Raw genomic sequence first — 23,580 nt, 5'->3', positions numbered from 1 at the left:
TAAAAAAAAAAAAAAAAAAAAAAAAAGAATGTTGACTCAGCATATAGGACCAACAAAATCCAGGTTAATATTTCTGCAGAATTTTGGTTCTTTATCTCCAAAACAGAACAGAGACCAATATTAAGACCACATTACAGTCCTAATGTCTCCGGATGCAAGCTCTGAATATTTCCATTCTGAGTAAAGGAATAAGATATATGCTTATGTGATTTGTAATTTTAAACATTTTTTTTGCCCCAACAAAACAGTCCTGGGAACTGCACTGTAAGGATCTCATGATTCAGTCTACTGTAGCCAGAATGCTTGAGCTCTACTACAAAGACAGAATGAACTCATCATTCAAAATCTAGCAGATGAAACCACCATATGCCATGCACTACAGAATCTCATTCAATTATTCCATGGACATAATTTTTCTTTTTCTTTCTTTTTTTTGTTTGGAGACCAAGTCTCACTCTATTGCTCATACTGCAGTGCAATGGCACAATCTTGGCTCACAACAACTTCCACCTCCCAGGCTCAAGGGATTCTCCTGCCTCAACCTCCTGAGTAGCTGGGATTACAAGTGTCTGCCACCACACCCGACTAACTTTTTTGTATTTTAAGTAGAGACAGGGTTTCACCATGTTGGCCAGGCTGGTCTTGAACTCCTGACTTCAAATGATCCACAAGCCTCAGCCTCCCAAAGTACTGGGATTACAGGTGTGAGTCACCGCACCCAGCCCCAAGGATATAATTTTCAAATTAATGGTATTTTAAATTTTTTGACCAATTCCATAGTTTAACTGCTTCCAATTCTGTGCATACTAAAACAATTTCCTAATGTAATTAATTTTTCTAATGCACATAACCAAGTCTCTAGAATCTGTTAATATCACTCCTAAATGCCAAACACTTAACTTCTTAGGTAAAAATTTGGATTTAAAGGCTGACTCTTATCTAAAAATGGGAAGATGTAAACTTCACTAGTAAAAGATAACTGAGACTTGAATATATATAAAAAAGAAACAAGACCAGGCACAGTGGCTGATGTCTTTGATCCCTGCACTTTGAGAGGCTGAGGTGAGAGGATCACTTGAGGCCAGGAATTCAAGACCAGCCTGGAGGCTAGGAGTGGTGGCTAAGCCTGTATTCTCAATACTTTGGAAGCCAAAACCAGCCTGGGCAATACAGTGAGACCCCATCCCTACCAAAAAAAAACAGAACAAAACAAAACAAAAAAACCACCAGCCTCAGCAACACAGTGAGACTCTATCTCTACTAAATAAAATAATTAGGTGGGTGTGGTGTGGTGACACATTCCTGTAGCCCCAGATACTTGGGAGGCTAAAGTGGAAAGATTACTTGATCCCAGGAGTTAAAGATTCAGTAAGCTATAACTATGTCACTGCACCCCAGCCTGGGCAAGGATCAAGATCCTGTGGAAAAAAAGGGAAGGAAGGAACAGGGGAAGAGAGGGAGGCACAGAGGGAGGGAAGAAAGACAGAAAAGGGAGGGAAGGGAGACAACAAAAATTACGCTTTTCCATTAAATTAAAAATTTTTTCAAAAAGATTTACTGCTGACCAGGGAGTTCAGTCATTTATATAAAATTGTTTGCTTTCAAAAAAAATTCATGGCCAGGCATGGTGGCTTATGCCTGTAATCGCAGCACTCTGGAAGGCCCAGGCAGGTAGACTGCTTGAGCTCACAAGTTTGACACCAACCTGGACATAATATGGCAAGACCCCATCTCTACAGAAAATACAGCAATTAGGCTAGACGTGGTAGCTAACTCCTGTAATTCTATCACTTTGGGAGGCAGAGGCGGGTGGGTCACTTGAGGTCAGGAGTTCAAAACCAGTCTGACCAACATGGTGAAACCTCAGCTCTACTAAAAATATAAAAAATTAGCTGGGCGTGGTGGTGGACGCCTGTAATCCCAGCTACTTGGGAGGCTGGGACAGGAGAATTGCTTGAACCCAGGAGGTGGAAGTTGCAGTGAGCCGAGATCGCACCATTGCACTCCAGCCTGGGAAATGCAGCGAGACTCCGTCTGAAAAAAACAAAAAACAAAAAATACAATCATTAGTGGGGCATGGTGGTGTGTGCCATAGTACCAGCTACACAGCAGGCTGAAGTGGGAGAATGGCTTGAGCCAGGGAGGCAGAGGTTGCAGTGAGTCGAGAAGGTGCTACTGCATTATCGCCTGGGCAATAGAGCCAGTTTGTCTCAAAAACAAAACAAAACAAAACAACACAACAACAAAAAAACCCTATCTGCTTAGTAGAGTCCAGTTTATTTAATTAATTTAAAGTAATAAACAATTTAAATTCATTTATTCCTGAGTACCTACAGTGTACTAGGCAACATTTTAGGCACTGAAAATAAATACACTGTTAACTAAACAGACCTGAAACTAAATTCTGTTTCTAAAAATTGAAACAGTTTACTGCATATGGCATATTATGACAAATTATTTAGCCATTAAAATATGAATCTGAAGACCAAAACTATGTAAAGAAAAGGGAAATGCTTACTATATAACATTAAGTGAAGTGAGGAAAACAAAATTTTTAACAAAATAGGTACAGGGGAAAAGAAAAGCAAGAAATAACACAAAAATGTAATCTGCAATTCTAGAATGATGAAATTACTGGTACTTTATATTTCCCATAACAAAATTATTACATCTGCAAATAAATTAAGAAGAAATTAAGAGGCTGGGTACGGTGGCTCACACTTGTAATCCCAGCTACTTGGGAGGCAACAGCAGAAGAATCGCTTGAATCCGGGAGGCAGAGGTTGCAGTGAGCTGAGATCACACCACTGCACTCCAGCCTGGACAACAAAGCGAGACTCTGTCTCAGGAAAAAAAAAAAAAAAATGTAAAAAAGAAATTTTAAAATGTAAATGCCATTATTTTTTGCAGATGAACATAATATTCAGAAAAGTAGCATGCCACATTTTCAGACTATTTGATACTGAGGGAAGTGGCTCAATATGCTGAACAGGAACTAAAAACAGTATAATACTTTTTAAACTGTTAAAAAACAATGACAAGAGCAAAAAGGTGTAAGAGATGACTATATAAACAAACATGTTTGAGTCTTGGAATCACCCATCAGGGAAGGACTCTAAATTAAATACATAGAACAAGCTTCTCTTTTAATTCAACTAAATAACAAATTATTCTTTTAAATTCTGCCACCAGTTATCAAGGCACCTGATGTAAGCTATAAACACTGAAGGTAAACAAATTACCTGGGTTGGGGGGGTGGATCGCCAAAGGGCCATACTAAGACAATTATGCTATTGATCACGAACCTTTTAAACAATAGATTACATACACTTAAAATAATTTAGGAAACTTGCCTGCCTGTCTCACAGGTAAATCCAGCTGTTCTGACATAGTAATCTGGAGCAGTGTTGAGACAAAATTCAGAGACTTGTGTGCCTACAAACAAAAAAAGTATATTTTAAATTTCTGCAAATAAATATAATTTAAGATAACAGATCAAAGGGGCTTCAATACATTTCCACTGCTTGGCTCACACAAAGGCTCTTCATAACTGGTTCCAGCCATTTTTCTCACTGCTCCCTTATGCTGAAGTTTAAGGAATATGATGACTTAAATTCTAAACCTTTTGGATGTTTGCATTTGCCTGTATACCACTGCACTACCCATTTATCCCAACTAGCATTTTTCCTTCTGTTTTGAGATGGAGTCTAGCTCTGTCGCCCAGACTGAAGTATAGTGGTGCAGCTCAGCAACCTTCACCTCCAGGGTTTAGGCGACTCTCCTGCCTCAGACTCCCAAGTAGCTGGGATCACAGGTGCACACCACCACTCCCAGCTAATTTTTGTAAGCCACCTGCCTGGCTATTTTAGTATCTTCTTACAGACTTTTCCCCAATCTGCAAACACATTCTCATAGAGAATTTTCCGGCTAGGTGCAGTGGCTCACCCCCTGTTAATTCCAGCACTTTGGGAGCCTGAGGCAGGCAGATCACTTGAGTCTAGAAGTTTGAGACCAGCCTGACCAACGTGGTAAAACCCCATCTCTACTAAAAATACAAAAATTAGCCAGGTGTGGCAGCGCATGCCTGTAATCCCAACTACACGGGAGGCTGAGGTATGAGAATGGCTTGAACCCTGGAGCCAGAGGTTGCATTGAGCCGAGACCAGGCCACTGTACTCCATCTAGCCTGTGTGCTACAGTAAGACTATGTTTTAAGAAAAAAAAAAAAAAAAAAAAAAAAAGAAAACACAAAGGCTGAGTGCAGTGGCTCATGTCTGAAATTACAGCACTTTGAGAGGCTGAGGTGGCTGGATCACTTGAGGTCAGGAGTTCGAGACCAGCCTGGTCAACATGGTGAAACCTCATCTTTACTAAAAATACAAAAATTAGTCTGGGCGCAGAGGCTTGCACCTGTAATCCCAGCACTTTGGGAGGCTGAGGCGAGTGGATCACGAGATCAAGAAATCAAGACCATCCTGCCCAACATCGTGAAACTCCGTCTACTAAAAATATAAAAATTAGCTGGGCGTGGTGGTGCGTGCCTGTAGTCCCAGCTACTTGGGAGGCTGAGGCAGGATCACTTGAACCCAGGAGGTGGAGGTTGCAGTGAGCCGAGATCCCACCACTGCACTGCAGACTGGCAACAGAGCAAGACTCTTGTCTCAAAAAAAAAAAAGAAAGAAAAAGAAAATTCACATTAGAATCTAGAGTGAAACTTTATTCTTTCAATCACTCAAAAAATTACTTATTTAGGTGTTTGTGGTACAAGACAGCATGGCAGGAGCTGAGACTACACGGCTGAATATGACAACCAGGCTCTATGACCTCATGGCAACTTATAGTGTTGTCAAGAAATACAAGATAAATACTTAAACAATACAAGTACAGCAACTATTTACATAGCATTTACACTGTACTGAGTATTAAAAATCTAGAAATGACTTAAAGTGTTCAGGTGGACGTGTACAGGTTATAAGCAAATACTACACCATATTATATAAGGAACTTCAGCATCCATGAATTTTGCTATCCGTGGGGGTCCTGGAACCAACAACCCCTCATAGATTCCAAGGGACAACTGTGTAATGGAAGAAGTAGAGAGCAGTATGGAAGAATCAAAAGGAGGATCTCCTGACACAGAAGACCTGATCAAAGGATTTAGGTGGATGAAAGGGAGGTATAGACCCTTTCCACAACTCTAGATGTAAACACTGCAAACCACTATCACTTTATTTAAAAACCCTTCCACCTATGCCATTCTGCATACCATTTCTTTCTAGTCTGTCTCCTCAGGCTCCATTACTGATTTTTCATCCTGTTTAATCTATAAATGCTAGAATTCACCAGGACTTGGTCATAGGCCATCTTTTTTCTCCCCAGCTGATCTCATCCAATCATTATCTTTACAAAGCATCATTTTCCCCTCAAAGTTATTACTATTTCCCTATACACTTCTCCCAACCTCTCATCACTATCTTCACAGTAATTCTCACCACTTTCTTCTTTATCAACCCAGTTTTATATATCAAGTCCTGTCAATTCTAAATCCAGAATCCTTTTTAAAAATGCATCTACTTTCTCCATTCCCATGAATGCCAACCTAGTTCAATTGACCATCATCCCTCTTAATTTAACTATTTGTGCCCTCAATCATTCTCCGTTTAGCAGCCAAAGATCTTTTAAAATTATAAATCAATCTCGTTTAAGCAAACCTTTTAACAAGCTTTCTACTGCACCTTCTAAGGCCCTACATGAAGATATCTTGTACCTGCCTTTTTTTTTTTTTTTTTCTCCAGGAGTCATCTCACTTTTGTCCCCCAGGCTGAAGTACGATGGCGCAATCTAGGGTCATTGCAAACTTCACCTCCTGGGTTCAAGAGATTCTCCTGCCTCAGCCTCCCAAGTAGCTGGGATTACAGGCACCCGCCACCACACTCAGCTTTTTTGGCATTTTTAGTAGAGTCGGGCTTTCACCATGTTGGCCAGGCTGGTCTTGAACTCCTCACTTCAGGTGATTGGCCTGCCTTGGCCTCCCAAAGTATTGGGATTACAGGCAAAGGGCACCACACCTGGCTGTCCTTGCCTCATTTTTAAAACCTCTCTCAACACAATCCCACTTCCATAGCTACAAGCCTTTAGGTTCTTTTGAGAAGAAAGAAATATATTTAACAGATACAAAATAACACCTAGATAGTAGGAGTAAGTTGTAGTGTTCTACAGCACTGTAGAGTAACCATAATGAACAACAATGTATTGTATATTTTCAAATAGCTAGAAGAGCAAGAGCAGATTTTGATGTTCCTAGCCCAAAGAAATGATACACATTTGAGATGATGAATATGCTAATTACCCTGATTTGATCATTACATTGTTGTATACATGTACTGAAATATCACTGTACCCCACAGATATGTATTATACAATTATCATGTGTCAATCAAAAATAATAATAAAAGCAAAAAGAAAGAAAGACATTACTTCATTTCAGAATCTTTGTACATGCTGTGTCTTTCTACGGACAATCATCCTTCTCTTGCATGCTCCGCCAGTTAACTGTTCACAACTTCACGTTCTCTGGGTCTCAGCTTAAACATTATTTCCTTAGAGAAGCTTTTTTTTTTTTTTTTTTTTTGAGACGGAGTTTTCGCTCTTGTTACCCAGGCTGGAGTGCAATGCCGCGATCTCGGCTCACCGCAACCTCCGCCTCCTGGGTTCAGGCAATTCTCCTGCCTCAGCCTCCTGAGTAGCTGGGATTACAGGCACACGCCACCATGCCCAGCTAATTTTTTGTATTTTTAGTAGAGACGGGGTTTCACCATGTTGACCAGGATGGTCTCGATCTCTTGACCTCGTGATCCACCCGCCTCGGCCTCCCACAGTGCTGGGATTACAGGCTTGAGCCACCGCGCCCAGCCTTTTTTTTTTTTAAGACAGGGTTTCACCATGTTGGCCAGGCTGGTCTTGAACTCCTGACCTCAGGTGATCCGCCTGCCTCGGCCTCCCAAAGTGCTGAGATTACAGGCGTGAGTCACCACGCCCAGCCCAGAGAAGCTTTTTCTGCCTGATCACTCAAGCTAAAGTGGGCTCCCTACTGCTCTCATAACCATTATTTTTCTTCATAACACTTATTACATATTTGTTTACTATATTTGCAGATGGGTCTTATGCCTGTTTCTCCTATTAATTAGACTCTAATCCCATACTGAGTAAGGACTATACTGTTTATATCCCCAGTTCTTCATATGACACTTGGCATTTAAGCTATTCAAAAAATCCACTGAATGAATTGGAAGAGCCAACAAATAAACGCCGATGTGATTGCCTAGGTGTAGAGTAGAGTGAGAAAGGTTTTTATATTTAAAACAGTAGATGAGCCCACAAAAGACACTATCATCCATACTACTAGGGCACTTTTCAGACCATTTACATTACAGTATATATCTGATCTCCTATAACAAATCACAAATTCCTGGAATGAACTGCTGCAATCAGATAGTCTTGGTTGTAAATCCAGGTGATGCCACTTCCTAGAATGTTAAGCCTTCAACAAGTTGATTCAGTAAATCTAAGTCTCAATTACAAAAGAATAATAAAATCTACTTCACAGGATGGCTATAAGGAGTATATAAAACAACACAGAAAATATCTTACAAATATCAAGACATAACGAATGTTATATTCTTTATATATCCATATTCAATAGAATCTCCCTTTCTCAGAGTATGCTCTAACATAAGTAATGTATAAACAGATGTACAGCCAAGTTACCCTATAGTTCCTTAAATTGCCCATAAAGCACATATGTATGGTTTTGTGTATACAACCTCTCTTGAGGTCCCAACACTGAAGCTTTTCCTTAATTTGAAACAGACTACTTTAAGTGATTAGAGCCCCAGATTAAGCTGTTGGTTTAGGTTTGGGATTATGTTAGAACAAAAAAAAAATGTGCAGCAAAGTGGCTCACACCTGTGATTCCAGTGCTTTGGAAGGCTGATGCAGGAGGATCATCTGAGGTCACAAGTTCAAGACCAGCCTGGACAACAAGCAAGACACCACCTCTACAGAAAATTTAAAAATTATAATAGCTGGGAGTGGAAGCATGCATTTGTAGTTTTAGCTACCCAGGAGGCTGAGGCAAGAGGACTGCTTGGACCCAGGAGTTTGAGGCTGCAGTGAGCTATGATCATACCACTCTACTCCTGCCTGGGCAACAAAGCAAAACCTCAACTTTAAACAACAAAAACCACCACTGTTTTTGTTGGCTGCACAGATGTATAGCCACATTATACCAATTAGGGCCGGCATATCTAATCTGTAGTAACAGAAGTCAGAAAAACAGCAACTTGGAGGAGGAACAGTACTGAATAGTAAGAGTATCAAAGAAACTTTCTAGGCCAATGAAAACATTCTATGTGTCTTGGTCTAGGTGTTGGTTACCCAGATTTAACATAAAAAAACAAAATCGAGACTATTTTTACCCCAACTTTCACAGCAGCATTACTCATAATAGTCTAAAAGTGGAAACAACTGTATGCCCATCAACTAATGAAAGTAAAATCTGGCTGGGCGCAGTGGCTCACGCCTGTAATCCTAGCACTTTGGGAGGCCGAGGTGGGTGGATCACCTGAGGTCAGGAGTTCAAGACTCGCCTGGCCATCATGGTGAAACCCCATCTTTAAAAAAAAAAATTAATATTTTTAAAAATAAAAAAAAAGAAAGTAAAATTTGTCTTATCGATACACACAATAGAATGCTTTTCAGCAATTAAAAAATTGAAATACTAGGCCAGTTGCGGTGGCTCACACCTATAATCCCAACACTTTGGGAGGCCGAAGCTGGCGGACCACCTGAGGTCGAGAGTTCGAAACCAGCCTGACCAACACGGAGAAACCCCATCTCTACTAAAAATACAAAATTATATGGGCATGGTGGCACATGTCTATAATCCCAGCTACTTGGGAGGCTGAGGCAGGAGAATCGCTTGAACCTGGGAGGTAGAGGTTGCAGTGAGTCAAGATCATGCCTTACACTTCAGTCTGGGCAACAAGAGTGAAACTCTGCCTCGAAAAAGAAAAGTACTGAATACATGTTACAACATATATAAACTTTGAAAACATTATGCTGTATGAAAGAAGCCAGTCACAAAAGAATACATATTGTATGATTCCAATTACATGAACTATCTGGAAGAGACAAATCTGTATGGACATCAAGATAGGACTGTTGCCTAGGTCTGGGATGGGGGTTGGGGTGGAATGGGGAGTGATGGCTAAGATATGAATTTTCTTCTTGGGGTGATGGAAATATTTTAAAGATTGGGTGATGGCTGCTCAACTGTGAACATACTAAAAGCCATTGTATTGCAATACTTGAAATGTGTAAATAGTTAAATCGACAACACTGAACTCTGAAAATAAGCACTCAGCATTTTTTTTTTTTTTTTTTGAGATGGAGTCTCGTTTTATCACCTAAACTGGAGTGCAGTGGCGTAATCTCGGCTCACTGCAACCTCAGCCTCCCGGGTTGAAGTGATTCTCCTACCTCAGCTTCCTGAGTAGCTGGAATTACAAGGGCGTGTGCTGCTACGCCCAGCTAATTTTTGTATTTTTAGTAGAGATGGGCTTTCACCATGTTGGCCAGGCTGGTCTTGAACTCCTGATCTCAAGTGATCTGCCCACCTCAATCTCCCAAAGTGCTGGGATTACAGGGGTCAGCCACCATGCCCGGCCATCACTTACCGCTTTATTAACCTTATTAATTACCTTCAAAAACATGTAAGTATAGATTTTAAAAGTGTGATTGATGAAAAAAAGCAAAACTTTCAGCCAGGCACAGTGGCTGAGACCTGTAATCCCAGCACTTTGGGAGGCTGAGGCGGGCAGATCACCTGAGGTCAGGAGTTCATCACCAGCCTGACCAACTTTGAAACCCCACCTCTACTAAAAAAAAAAAAAAAAAAAAATCAGCCAGACATGGTGGCAGGCATTTATAATCCCAGTTACTTGGGAGGCTGAGGCAGGAGAATCACCACCAAAACCCGGGAGGCAGAGGTTGCAGTGAGCCAAGATCACACCATTGCACTCCAGCCTGGGGGACAGAGCAAGACTCTCAAATAAATAAATAAGAAAGAGAGGATATTTCTGTTAGCGGGAATAGAGCAGGAAAACTCAACCAATCTAGCTGCCCCATACAAATTTCTACCTACCTGAAATCCCTAAAACAGGAAGCCTTGTATTCCCCAAAAGAAGGTAAAAAAAAAATGAGGGCTGGGAGTGGTGGCTCATACCGGTAATCCCAGCACTTTCGGAGGCTGGCACGGGCGGATCACTTGAGGTTATGAGTTTGAGACCAGCCTGGTCAACACGGTAAAACCCCATCTCTACTAAGAATTCAAAAATTAGTCAGGCATGGTGGCGCATGCCTGTAATCTCAGCTACTCAGGAGGCTGAGGCAGGATAACTGCTTGAATCTGGGAGAGGTTGCAGTGAGCTGAGTTCGCACCACTGCACTCCACCCTGGGGGACACAGTGAGACTCTGAAGAAAAACAAAAAGAAGGTAACAAATGAATTTAGAGCAATCCTAATAGATAACAGACAGGAAAGTCTCATGAAAAAAACTGAGACAGAGAGTATATTAGGCTGGAGGTTGAATGCGGGGGATAAACTGTAAACTGGTATGAGGGATTTTACTGTGGTGATGGAAATGTTCCAAAACTAGACAGTTGTACAACTAGATAAATCTACTAAAAACCACTGATTGTCACTTAAAATAGACGAACTTTATGGTATGTAAATTATACTTAAAGTTTATTGGTCAGTCTGGGTTCCAAAAAAGAAAATTTTAAGATGAAGGAAAAAAGATCCAGCTGTATAATCATAAAACAAATAAAAGACACACATTAACTCTTCAAATTAGGGGAAAAAAAATTCTTTTAGGCACTGGTTGATCTTTAAAAACTTTCTGGCATACCTGTAGCAAATTATCACACATTAAAAAGAACGCTTCAAATTTTTATGGTAATTTAAAAAATAAAGGGGCTGGGAGTGGTGACACACTTGTAATCCCAGCACTTTGGGAGGCAGAGGCTGGCAGATCACTTGAGGTCAGGAGTTCGAAACCAGCCTGGCCAACGTGGTGAAACCCAGTCTCTACTAAAACTACAAAAAATTAGCAGGGCGTGGTGGCAGGCGCCTGTAATCCCAGCTACTTGTGAGGTTTAGGCAGGAACATCACTTGAAACCAGAAGGTGGAGGTTTCAGTGAGCCAAGATCGTGCCACTGTACTCCAGCCTGGGCGAAAAGAGCAAAGCTCCATCTCAAAAAACAATAAATAAATAAAATAAACGTAAGTAAAAATATAACCAGCATCAAACTTTATCACAAAAACCCTTTAAAATTTGGGCAATTATGGTATTATTGTCAACAGTTTGGCAAACATCAATACAGGCCCCAGAATATGCTACAATAGATCTTTTATATGAGTCAAAATATAAATGTAACTTCTGGATGCAGGCCCTAATTATATGCCCAGTTCCCTCCTCAAGCTCCTGGATTCTAGCAAAGAACTGAATCAACAAATGAGTCATTACACATCATTAATTAAGGCTAAAACTCCTAATACTCTAGTTTTAAAAGCTTGTAACCATAATACAAAAAAACCCCACCTTGCTAGACATCTTTCATCCTTCTCTTTATCTGTCAACAACCCAGATAATTTCAATAGTCACCCTTAATTCATCTCATCAAACCCAACTCCATTCTTCGTACTAGTACTGACAATGTGCCAGACACTATAGAGTAAAAAGATCAGTATGAAATTGAGAGTTTAATTCCAGTTGGACTAATTAGTACAATTTCAAGTTAGAACCTAAGGGACATAAACCCGGAAATGGAAGAAAAGACTTTAAATAGGAAAAGTAGTATGGGGTATGTTAAGGAGATTATTAACAGAATGAAAAATAGTGGGCCGGGCGCGGTGGCTCAAGCCTGTAATCCCAGCACTTTGGGAGGCCGAGGCAGGTGGATCACAAGGTCAAGAGATCGAGACCATCCTGGTCAACATGGTGAAACCCCATCTCTACTAAAAATACAAAAAATTAGCTGGGCATGGTGGCGCATGCCTGTAATCCCAGCTACTCAGGAGGCTGAGTGAGGCAGGAGAATTGCCTGAACCCAGGAGGAGGTTGCGGTGAGCCGAGATCGCGCCATTGCACTCCAGCCTGGGTAACATGAGCGAAACTCCGTCTCAAAAAAAAAAAAAAAAAGAAAAATAGTGAAAGACAAAAATGAACTAGTAGGTTGTGTCCAACACATTTAATGAGTGTGAAGTTTCTGTGAAGGTTTTTACATGATCAGATCTATGCTATAAGAAGATGAGGTCTTGAAGCACTATGAAGAATGTAATTCAAGAATTGATGACTAATTATAAAACATAAATGAAAAACTTTAGTACAATAGGTTGTAGCAATAGACCTAAAAAACCACAGGCAGCTTCCCCGATGCTTTCTTGTCCCCCAAAATAAGCTCAGCTTTAAAAAAAAGAAAAAGAAAAATGTACACTAGGCTGGGTACGGTGGCTCACGCCTGTAATCCAGCACTCTGGGAGGCCGAGGCGGGTGGATCACAAGGTCAGGAGATCAAGACCAGCTTGTCCAATATGGTGAAACCCTGCCTCTACTAAAAAATACAAAAATTAGCTGGGCGTGGTGGCGCATGCCTATAATACCAGCTGGCCAGGAGGCTGAGGCAGGAGAGCTGCTTGAACCTGGGAGGTGGAGGCTGCAGTGAGCCGAGATCGAGCCACTGCACTCCAGCCTGGAAACAGAGCGAGACTCCAGCTTAAAAAAAAAAAAAAGAAGGCCGGGCGCGGTGGCTCAAGCCTGTAATCCCAGCACTGTGGGAGGCCGAGGCGGGTGGATCACGACATCAAGAGATCGAGACCATCCTGGTCAACATGGTGAAACCCCGTCTCTACTAAAAATACAAAAAAATTAGCTGGGCATGGTGGTGCGTGCCTGTAATCCCAGCTACTCGGGAGGCTGAGGCAGGAGAATTGCCTGAACCCGGGAGGCGGAGGTTGCGGTGAGCCAAGATTGCGCCATTGCACTCCAGCCTGGGTAACAAGAGCGAAACTCCGTCTCAAAAAAAAAAAAAAAAAAAAAAAAAGAACTTTTTTTTGTAATGACAGGGTCTCCCTATGTTGCTCAGGCTGTTCTTGAACTCCTGGGTTCAAGTGATCCTCCTCCTGCTTTGACCTCCCAAAGTGCTGGGAATTCAAGTGTGAGCCACCACACCCAGCCTCTTTCAGATCTTTAACAAGCTATGTCATTGCATAACTTCCTGTCTAAGAACCAAAGTACCAAGGGACTTTCCTCCGAAATTCAGAACAGTACTTCGAAATACTCCTGAAGAAATTTTATCTAAACTCCTAAAATATTTTGCTTAATTTATAGGCATTCCAAATTATCCTATAAATATGCCATTCTTTTACACTTTTCTAGACCTAATATTTTCATTAATGAAATACTTTTAATAAAATGAAATCAAATGAACCATTTATCAGTAAGGTAGAGCACATATAGCAGTAATAGTTAACCATTTGTGACAATCCCAAAAGTGATCCAGGATAGTGTGAGCTTAAAAAAAAAAAAAAAAAAAACCAGAAAATATCAAGAAACTTATCAAATGCAATGAGAAAGTAGCACTGCTGCCTATATATATATATAAAACCATTAGACCAGGTACAGTGGCTTAGGCCTGTAATCCCAGCACTTTGGGAGGCCGAGGTGGGCCAAACTCCTGAGGTCAGGAGTTCGAGACCAGCCTGGCCAACATGGTGAAACTCCATCTCTATAAAAATACAAAATTACCCAGGCATGGTGGTGCACACCTGTAATCCCAGCTACTCGGGAGGCTGAGGCAAGAGAATCACTTGAAGCTGGGAGGCAGAGGTTGCAGCGAACTGAGATCACACCGCTGCACTCCAGCCTGGGTAAAAAGAGCAAAACTCCACTCAAAAATATATATATATATATGTGACAATTATATACCATTTTGAGCTTAGGAACTATGAGTTTAAATGGCTCCTGAGTAAACCCCCTAATTCTACTTACCGCATTTTTCTTGACTGCAAATATAACAGGGAGGAGACTATTGATGCCCAGATCATATCCACCTTAGCCAGACTTAATGGTTTCCTCATCCAAAACTTACATGTAGCTTTATTATAATACTGACCACATGTATTGTAAGGACCAACAGTGATCATGAATTTCTCTGCATCTAACTACTTAGGCTCAGTGCCTAGCACACAGACATTTGCTGTTAAATGAACCAGACTGGGAACTATCCTTCAGAACGAGTATTTCATAAAAATCTTCCTGGCAATACATTTAAAAATCCCGGCCAGTGTGGTAGCTCACGCCTGTAATCCCAGTACTTTGGGAGACCGAGTCAGGTAGATTGCTTGAGTCCACGAGTTTGAGAACAGCCTGGGCAACAAAACATGGTCAAACCTCATCACTACTAAAAATACAAAAATTTCACCAGATTGGGTAGTGTGTGTTGGTAGTGCCAGCTACTTGGGAGGCTAATGTGGGAGAATTAGCTGAGCCTGGGGAGTCGATACTGCACTGAGCTGTGACCGCACCACTGCACTCCAGCCTGGGCAACTGAAAAGAGACCCTATCTCAGAAATAAATAAATAGGCTGGGTGCAGTGGCTCACGTCTTGTAAACCCAGCACTTTGGGAGGCTGAGGCAGGCAAATCACTTGAGGTCAGGGGTTTGAGATCAGCCTGGCTAACATGGTAAAACCCCATCTCTACTAAAAATACAAAAAATTAGCCAGGTATGGTGGCGGAAGCCTAGAGTCCCAGCTCCCTAGGAGGCTGAGGCAGGAGATTTACTTGAACCCGGGAGGCAGAGGTTGCAGCGAGCCAAGATCACGCCACTGCACTCCAACCCGGGCAACAAAGTGAGGCTCTGTCTAAAAAAAAGTAAAAGTAAATGGCCGGGCACGGTGGCTCATACCTGTAACCCCAGCACTTTGGGAGGCCAAAGCGGGAGGATGGCAATGTCAGGAGTTTGAGACCAGCCTGACCAACATGGTGAAACCCCAGCTACTCAGGAGACTGAGGTAGGAGAACTGCTTGAACCTGGGAGGTGGAGGTTGCAGTGAGCCAGGATCATGCCACTGCACTACAGCCTAGGTGACAGAGCGAGACTCCATCTCAAAAAAAAAGAAAAAAAAATACACAAAATTAGCCAGGTCTGGTGGCACATGCCTGTAATCCCAGCTACCTGGGAGACTGAGGCAGGAGAGTCGCTTGAACCTAGGAGGTGAAGGTTGTGGCAAGCCAAGATCATGCATTGAACTCCAGCCCGGGCAACGAGAGTGAAACTCCATCTCAAGAAAAAAAAAAAGTAAATAAATTTTAAAAATAATAAAGAAAAACTTCAATTCAATTGCAACCTTCACTAGAACCAGGACTTTCTCTCATGTACAGTGTTGGATCTCCAGCATCAAGGATGGTATCTGCCTCCTGACAGAAACAATATGTTTTTCAAATGTTTTTGTAACAGAAACAATCGTTTGTTGAGTTGCTACTTACAGCTAGTACTCCAAGGGTTTTTTTAAAAGATGGATCTTGGCTGGGCATAGTGGCTCAGGCCTGTAAGCTTAGCAGTTTGAGAGGCCAAGGCAGGAATATTGCTTGAGCTCAGGGGTTCGATTCCGATTCCAGCCTGGAAAACATGGCAAGACCCTATCTCCACAAAAAATACAAAAATTGACCAGATGTGGAGGCTCACACCTGTAATCCCAGCACTTTGGGAGGCTGAGGCAGGTGGATCACCTGAGGTCAGGAGTTCAAGACCAGTCTGACTAATAAAAATTAGCCAAGCAGGCCGGGCGCGGTGGCTCAAGCCTGTAATCCCAGCACTTTGGGAGGCCGAGGCGGGTGGATCCCGAGGTCAAGAGATCGAGACCGTCCTGGTCAACATGGTGAAACCCCGTCTCTACTAAAACTACAAAAAAAAATTAGCTGGGCATGGTGGCACGTGCCTGTAATCCCAGCTACTCAGGAGGCTGAGGCAGGAGAATTGCCTGAACCCAGGAGGCGGAGGTTGCGGTGAGCCGAGATCGAGCCATTGCACTCCAGCCTGGGTAACAAGAGTGAAACTCCGTCTCAAAAAAAAAAAAAAAAAAAATTAGCCAAGCATGGTGGTGTGCACCTGTAAACTCAGCTACTTGAGAGGCTGAGGCAGGAGAATCACTTGAACCCAAGAGACAGAGGTTGCAGTGAGATCGTGCCATTGCACTCCAGCTTGGGTAACAAAAGCGAAACTCCTTCTCAAAAAAAAAAGAAAAAATTTAGCCAGGTATGGTGGCATGTACCTGGTAGTCCCAGCTACTTGGGATGCTGAGGTGGGAAGATTAACTTGAGCCTGGCAGACAGAGGTTACAGTGAGCCGAGATTGTACCACTGCACTCTGGGTGACAGAGCCAAACTAAAAAAAGTAAATATATATATATATATATATATATCTGCTGATTTAAAGATTTTACTTCCACTGTCCCACTAAAGCTAAACAAGTTCAAGGCTAGTGAACTTTTAGAGTAGGAAGGAGAGTTAGCAATCACTTAGTTCAAATGAAATTTAACAATTAAAATATAAGGAAAAATATAAGATTAGGTGCTAAAAAGATGAGTTTTAAGTTAACATAGCAGTACCACAGAAGGTTAGTGCAGGGAAAGGTCAATGTAAAACAGGAATATTAAGAAACGTTTCCTGATTTAAAATGGCATTTAAGATGAGCTTCATGAAAGTTAAGGATAGGAAAATTTTAGTTACAGGTAATAGGAGCTTAACAGAGTTTAAGCAGCATGAGTAAAGGTTTGCATTTAGTTGCCATAGCAGAACACTGGCAACTAAAGCAGGAAGAAATCCAAGAGATTGTTGTCAATTATGATAATCTATTCCAAATTTTAATGTTTTATTTTTATTTTAGAAATGAAGTGTGCCTGTGTGTGTGTGTGTGTGTGTGTGTTTACACATGTGTAGGAAAGGGCAGTCTTTGTATCCCCAAGACCAAATAGTCTCTGGAACATAATAAACATTCAATTGTTTATTGTGTGAATGAATACCGAATGTTACATATTTTAAACAAAAATACTTTAAAAATTCCACTTCTTAGCTGGGTGTGGTGGCTCACACCTGTAATCCCAGCACTTGGGGAGGCTGAGGCTGGCGGATCACAAGGTCAGGTGATGGAGACCATCCTGACACGCTGAAACCCCATCTCAACTAAAAATACAAAAAATTAGCTGGATGTGGTGGCACGCACCTGTTGTTCCAGATACTCAGAAGGCTGAGGCAGGAAAATCTCTTGAACCTGGGAGGCGGAGTTTGCAATGAGCTGAGATTGCGTCACTGTACTCCAGGCTGGGTGACAAAGAGAGACTCCGCCAAATAAAAATAAAAATTAAGCCGGGCGCGGTGGCTCACGCCTGTAATCCCAGCACTTTGTGAGGCCGAGGCGGGTGGATCACGAGGTCAAGAGATCAAGACCATCCCGGTTAACATGGTGAAACCCTGTCTCTACTAAAAATACAAAAAATTAGCTGGGCATGGTAGCGCGTGCCTGTAGTCCCAGCTACTCAGGAGGCTGAGGCAGGAGAATTGCCTGAACCCAGGAGGCGGAGGTTGCGGTGAGCCGAGATCGCGCCATTGCACTCCAGCCTGGGTAACAAGAGTGAAACTCCGTCTCAAAAAAAAAAAAAAAAAAAAAAAATTAAAATTCCACTCTGGCCAAGCATGGTGGCTCATGCCTGTAACCCCAGCACTTTGGGAAGCCAAGGCAGGTGGATCGCCTGCGGTCAGGTGTTCGAGACCAGCTGCGGCCAACATGGTGAAATCCTGTCTCTACTAAAAACACAAAAATTAGCCAGGCATGGTGGTGGGCACCTGTAATCCCAACTACTCAGGAGGCTGAGACAGGAGAATTGCTTGAATCCTGAGACGGAGGTTGCAGTGAGCCAAGATCGCACCATTGCACTCTAGCCTGGGCAACAGAGTGAGACTCCATCTCAAAAAAAAAAAAAAAGTTCCACTTCTAGGTTGGGCGTGCTGGTTAACACCAGTAATCCCAGCAGTGTGGGAGGTCAGGTAGGAGGGCTGCCTGAGCCCAGGAGTTCGAGACCTGCCACTGCACTCACTCCAGCCTGGGCAATATAGCAAGGCCTTGGCTCTAAAAAAATTAAAAATAAGCCTGGACAACATGATAAAACCTTGTCTCTACAAAAAATACAAATATTAGTTGGGCCTGGTGGCACAACCCTATAGTCCCAGGTACTTGGGAGGCTGAGGTGAGAGTACTGCTTGAGCCCAGGAGGGAGAGGCTGCAGTGAGCCATGATGGCGCCACTGCATTCCAGCCTGGGTGACAGAGCAAGACCCTGTCTCAAAAAATAAATAGGCCAGGAGCAGTGGCTCATGCCTGAAATTCCAGTGCTTTGGGAGGCCGAGGAGGGAAGATCACAAGGTCAAGAGTTTGAGACCAGCCTGGCCAACATGGTGAAACTCCATCTCTACTAAAAATACAAAAAATTAGACGGGCATGGTGGCAGGCGCCTGTAATCCCAGCTACACAGGAGGCTGAGGCAGAAGAATCACTTGAACCTGCTTGAATAATTAAATAAATAAATTATGTATTTATTTATTTATTTAAGACAGAGTCACGCTGTGTTGCCCAGGCTGGACTGCAGTGCCACGATCTCAGCTCACTGCATACTCTGCCTCCTGAGTTCAAGCAATCTTCCTGCCTCAGTCTCCTGAGTAGCTGGGATTATAGGCATGCGGCACCACGCCCAGCTAATTTTGTATTTTTAGTAGAGATGAGGTTTCTTAATGTTGATCAGGCTGATCTCGAACTCCAAACCTCAGGTGATCTGCCTGCCTCGGCCTCCCAAAGTGTTGGGATTACAGGTGCGACCCAGCCAAATAAAATTAATTTAAAAAAAGAGCAAAACATGTATGACAAATCAGTGCTATAGAGAAAAGCAAGTGAAGGGATATAGGGAGTATAGTGCTCAAGAAACTCCTCAGTGATAAGGAGACATTTGAACAGGGATGGAAGGAAATGAGAGAACCAGTTGCGGGGAGGGATAACTATTGAAAGGCGTTCCAAGCGGTGTAACAGTTAAGTGCAAAGATTCTGAGACAGAAGCACTATTTTGTTTTGAAACTATCTACACTATAAATACTTTAATAACACTTTACAAATTTTACATTGAGTCAGTGATTATTTCACTTAGTGAAAAGATTCACCCAAATGTCAATAAACCTTTTCTTTGGTTCTAAATGAACCAAAACACAGGTTCAGTGGAATGAGAGACATCAGAGAATAATTCCTTCTTCTATCTTCTCCAAGGCAAGAGCCTTTCAGAAATGTTACCTCCTCATTCTTACTATATTCAAGCCTTATCTGAGATCTGTCTCCAAAATCAATATTCTGCCACAAGAAAGTCAAAGCAAAAAATATTTAAATGGAAGGGAGAGGGAGAAGCAATGTATTAAAATGGAATGAAAGTAAATATACTAATAGAAAATTTACCTTAGGAAGAATATTTAAAAATCTAGGTGTTATAATTGAAAGAATTGTATGAAATATAAACAGCTAAGGATTACAGAAATAAAGGCCATGTAATAACTTTTCGACAGATTAGCAGTGTTTGCTGTTTGACAGTATTCCAAAACAGCAGTTTAATGGTTAAGCAAAAAAAAAAAAAAAAAGGCTTTATAGCCAGGTGTGGTGGTACACACCTGTAGTCTCACCTACTCAGAAGGCTGAGGCAAGAGAATCACTTGTATCTGGGAGGCTGAGGTTGCAGAGTGCTGAGATCACGCCACTGCACTCCAGCCTGGGCAACAGAGCTAGGCTCTGTCTCAGAAAAAAAAGGGGGGCTTTGAAGACTATTTTGATCATTTGTTTATCTTCCAAAAGCTAACTTGTGAAATACCCCAGGTCTCTATTACAAGATGTCAGTGTATATAACTAGACATGCAATGTCTATTTGAGGAATAAATGAATTTTAGATTTTCAGGAAGTATTTCTCCAATTTTTGTAGAGGCAAACCAACTCTTTCAAGTACTAATTTTTAAAATTACTAATTACACACAAGTATATTTAGCCAAAATAATACCTAATTAGAGCAAAGTTATGATAGAAATGACCATGACTAAACCTTTAGCTTTTCTAGGCTTGTAAATGCATTACTATTTCATAAGCAAAATAATGTTCACCTTAACCCATGTCTACCACAAAGCAAATCAAAACAAAAAGTGATCCATTACTCCTTCCATAGTTTTGTAATGGTTCAAAATGGGAATTTGTTTCAACTCACAATTTTATATCCAAAAAAAATCTAAGCTCCTCTCAAGGTGACTCTGAGTCTAAAAATTTGAACATGTAATCATCACTTAGTATGGTATAATAATGATCTCATTTACATATAAAATAGATTTATATGTAAACGTAAATAATACTCTCTCACCCAGGCTGGTGTGCAGTGGCACGATCTCAGCTCACTGCAACCTCTGACTTCCAGGTTCAAGCCATTCTCCTGCCTCAGCCTCCCCAGTAGCTGGGATTACAGGTGCCTGTATTTTTAGCAGAGATGGGGTTTCATTATGTTGGCCAGGCTGGTCTTGAACTCTTGACCTCTTGATCTCCCCACCTCAGCCTCCCAAAGTGCTGGGATTACAGGCATGAGTCACTGCGGCTGGCCAATAGATTTAACATTCTGAAATAATTTACATTTAATTTGTCTAAACTGTGGATAATCTTGAACTGTGAGTTCCATGAGGGCAGGAATCTCTACTGTAGCCCTTTACATTGAAAAAGCCCAATTAGTAATATTCCTGCTGTTTCTGGTCAGTCAATGTAAACAATGTTTTTAAATTATTTACTTACCAGCTAAGAGAACCCGAAAATAGTTGAATTTCAAATTTAAAGTGTGATTTATTTTTCAGTTAATGGAGCAGTGACTCACACCTGTAATCCCAGCACTTTGGGAGGCCGAGGTGGGTGGATCACCTGAGGTCAGGAGTTCAAGACCACCCAGCTTGATCAACATGGTAAAAACCCTGTCTCTACTAAAAATACAGAAATTAGCCGGGTGTGGTGGCGCACGCTTGTAATCCCAGCTACTCGGGAGACTGAGGCAGGAGAATCACTTGAACCCGGGAAGCAGAGGCTGCAGTGAGCCGAGATAGCACCATTGCACTCCAGGCTGGGCAACAAGAGCGGAACTCTGTCTTAAAAGAAAAAAAAAGTACACTAAAGTTCAGAAAAGCTGACAGATTCAGCAGTATGCCAAAAAGACAGTTACTAACTGGCAGAGAAGTTACAGCAGCCCTTTTAAGAAGGCTTTAAAATACTGATCATTAATACATAAAACTGCAAAGGTTTTCTTAGAAACAAAGAATGACGCTGGAAATAGTACAATAAATATCCATGCAATGAAAGCCGTTTTCCAAGGAGTGGTCTCCCCAAAATATGGGGAGGGGGGAACCAACCTTCAGAGAATGCAATATCTGAACTGATAGGGCACTCACACTTAACATTATCTCACCTGACTGTCACAACAACTCTACGGCGTAATTTTATGAATGGGAAAAAACTCAGGATCAAGAGGTTAAGTGACTGGCCCAAGGTCACTCAAGAAATCAGTGGTGCAGCTATACCTAGAAGGGTGCACTTCACCTGATCTTTCAACTACACAAGCCAGCTCCCCGACCGAAGCATTATGACAGTAGAAGAGCAGGGATCAGATTCTGCGAGTATCCCGCACTACCCCTCTCCTGCCAAGGAGGCGCGGGTTTGCCTTTGAAAGCCTTCCCTAGCAACTCGGCCAGAGAGGAGGAAGTTGTACCCGAGGGGCAGGCCACGGATCAGCCCAGCGAAGTGACAAGGATGACAGGCGCAGCCCCCAGTGAGCCAGTCGGCATTCCCAGGAACCCCTCCAAACCCGGCGACGGCGAAGACTGGTCTCAGAAACGTCTGAAAAACCTCCCATTAAGTTTCGCCCCCTCCTGAATCTAAGGAACGAGCTGGGAATGAGCCAGAGGGCGGCCGGCCACCCGAGCCGGCCATGTGTCCAACCCGTCACGCCCGCCTCGCCTCAGCCGGCTCCTCATGCCTAGACCGCAGCCAGAGGCCCAGCTCAGGATCCGAAGCAAAGGCAGCCTCGGCGGCAGCCGCCACCACCACACCACACCGAGGCGCCCCAGCCTGGAACTCGCCGTCAGATGTCCGCCCCACCCTCCTGTTGCGGCCCTCAACGACTCCGTCTGCGCCTCCGGCCAGGCCCCGAGGGCTCGGCCTGCCACCTCTGTCTGCCCGCCTGCCCGCCTGCCCGCCGCCACCGCTAGCCGGGCGTCCTTACTTCATTGAGCTGGCGCTCCGCGGCCTCACGCAGGGCTGGATCCATAGTGCCCCGCAGGGCCTCGATAATGGTGTTGGGGTCCATCGCAGCGCAGACTCGGTCAAACCCGGGGCTCTGGTGCTACTGGGCCAGTAATAGCGCCACTCACTGCGCACATGGACAAGCCGCGCTCCGCAGCGGCAACCGGCGCGAAAGGAAAGAGAAGCGCCAAGGCCCCGGATAGAACCTCTTCGCCTCGGCGTGGAGGCGGGAGATGCTCCAGCGACTTCCTGTGGACGCGCCCGCGGAGCCCTTTGGGAGATGTAGTCCACAAACACAGTAGCAGCCCACGTGGCTATCTGAGCTATCGTTCCTACAGACAGGTCTTCCTAATCAAAAACGAAAAATGTTCAAATTCCACAGAAAGAAAAGTAAAACAATCAGCTACAAAAGGTTTCACATAATATATTCATAATTATCATAAAGGGAATCAGATACAGTGTGTGGTGCAATCCATTGCTAATGGTGCGTAATTGAAGGAAATTGAAAAGCAATTTTAGATGTGTTTCTTTCTCTTTTTTCCTTCTCTTTTTTATTTTTTTTCTCTCTTTGAAACAGAGTCTCGCTGTGTCGCCCAGGCTGGAGTGCAGTGGCGCCATCTCGGCTCACTGCACCCTCTGCCTTCCGAGTTCAAGCAATTCTCCTGCCTCAGCCTCCCAAGTGTCTGGGACTACAGGTGCCTGCCACCACGCTCGGCTAATTTTTTTTTTAGTAGAGACGGGATTTCATTATGTTGGCCAGGCTGGTCTTGAACTCCTGACCTCGTGATCTGCCCACCTCAACCTCCCAAAGTGCTGGGATTACAGGCGTGAGCCACCGCACCCAGCCCGAGATGTGTTTCTAACTGTCATCAAAATGTTTAAACTCTGACCCAGTCGCTCCATTTATGAGACTTTATCCTAAGGCAATAATACGGAATAATAAATGAGCTTTATGTGTGAGAAGTTTTTAAAATCACATTACATATTGGTAATTACCAAATACTGAAATTATGGCTTTTGATTGAGTATCCAAATTTTAGCTGGGACTTTATATAATCACCTCTTAATGCAGAGTAAAAGCATAAACCCTTTCTTTTTTTTTTTTTTTTTTTTTT

The 23,580-nt window shown here is 42.7% G+C and overlaps 1 protein-coding gene across 2 annotated transcripts in view; it reads right to left on the bottom strand.

Annotated features, from left to right (window-relative positions):
• The window catches only part of IPO7 (importin 7), a 65,143-nt gene extending 42,455 nt beyond the window's left edge, over positions 1-22,688 (bottom strand). The window contains exons 1-2 of one of the 2 annotated variants that reach the window (XM_032240705.1): positions 22,446-22,688; positions 3,354-3,435 (exon numbers count right to left, since the gene is read on the bottom strand). In XM_032240705.1, the coding sequence (XP_032096596.1) occupies positions 3,354-3,435; positions 22,446-22,529 (166 nt within the window). In that variant the 5' untranslated portion in view covers positions 22,530-22,688. The remainder of the gene's footprint in view (positions 1-3,353; positions 3,436-22,445) is intronic. The other variant, XM_032240706.1, reaches the window with a different exon arrangement.
• Between the last annotated feature and the right edge of the window lie 892 nt (positions 22,689-23,580).

Source organism: Sapajus apella, unplaced genomic scaffold (assembly GCF_009761245.1).
Source record: "Sapajus apella isolate SASKATOON/1434 unplaced genomic scaffold, GSC_monkey_1.0 scaffold47, whole genome shotgun sequence".
Taxonomy (NCBI): domain Eukaryota; kingdom Metazoa; phylum Chordata; class Mammalia; order Primates; family Cebidae; genus Sapajus; species Sapajus apella.
Note: the sequence above shows the minus strand (reverse complement) of the source record. Positions and strands in the feature narration are given on the sequence as shown.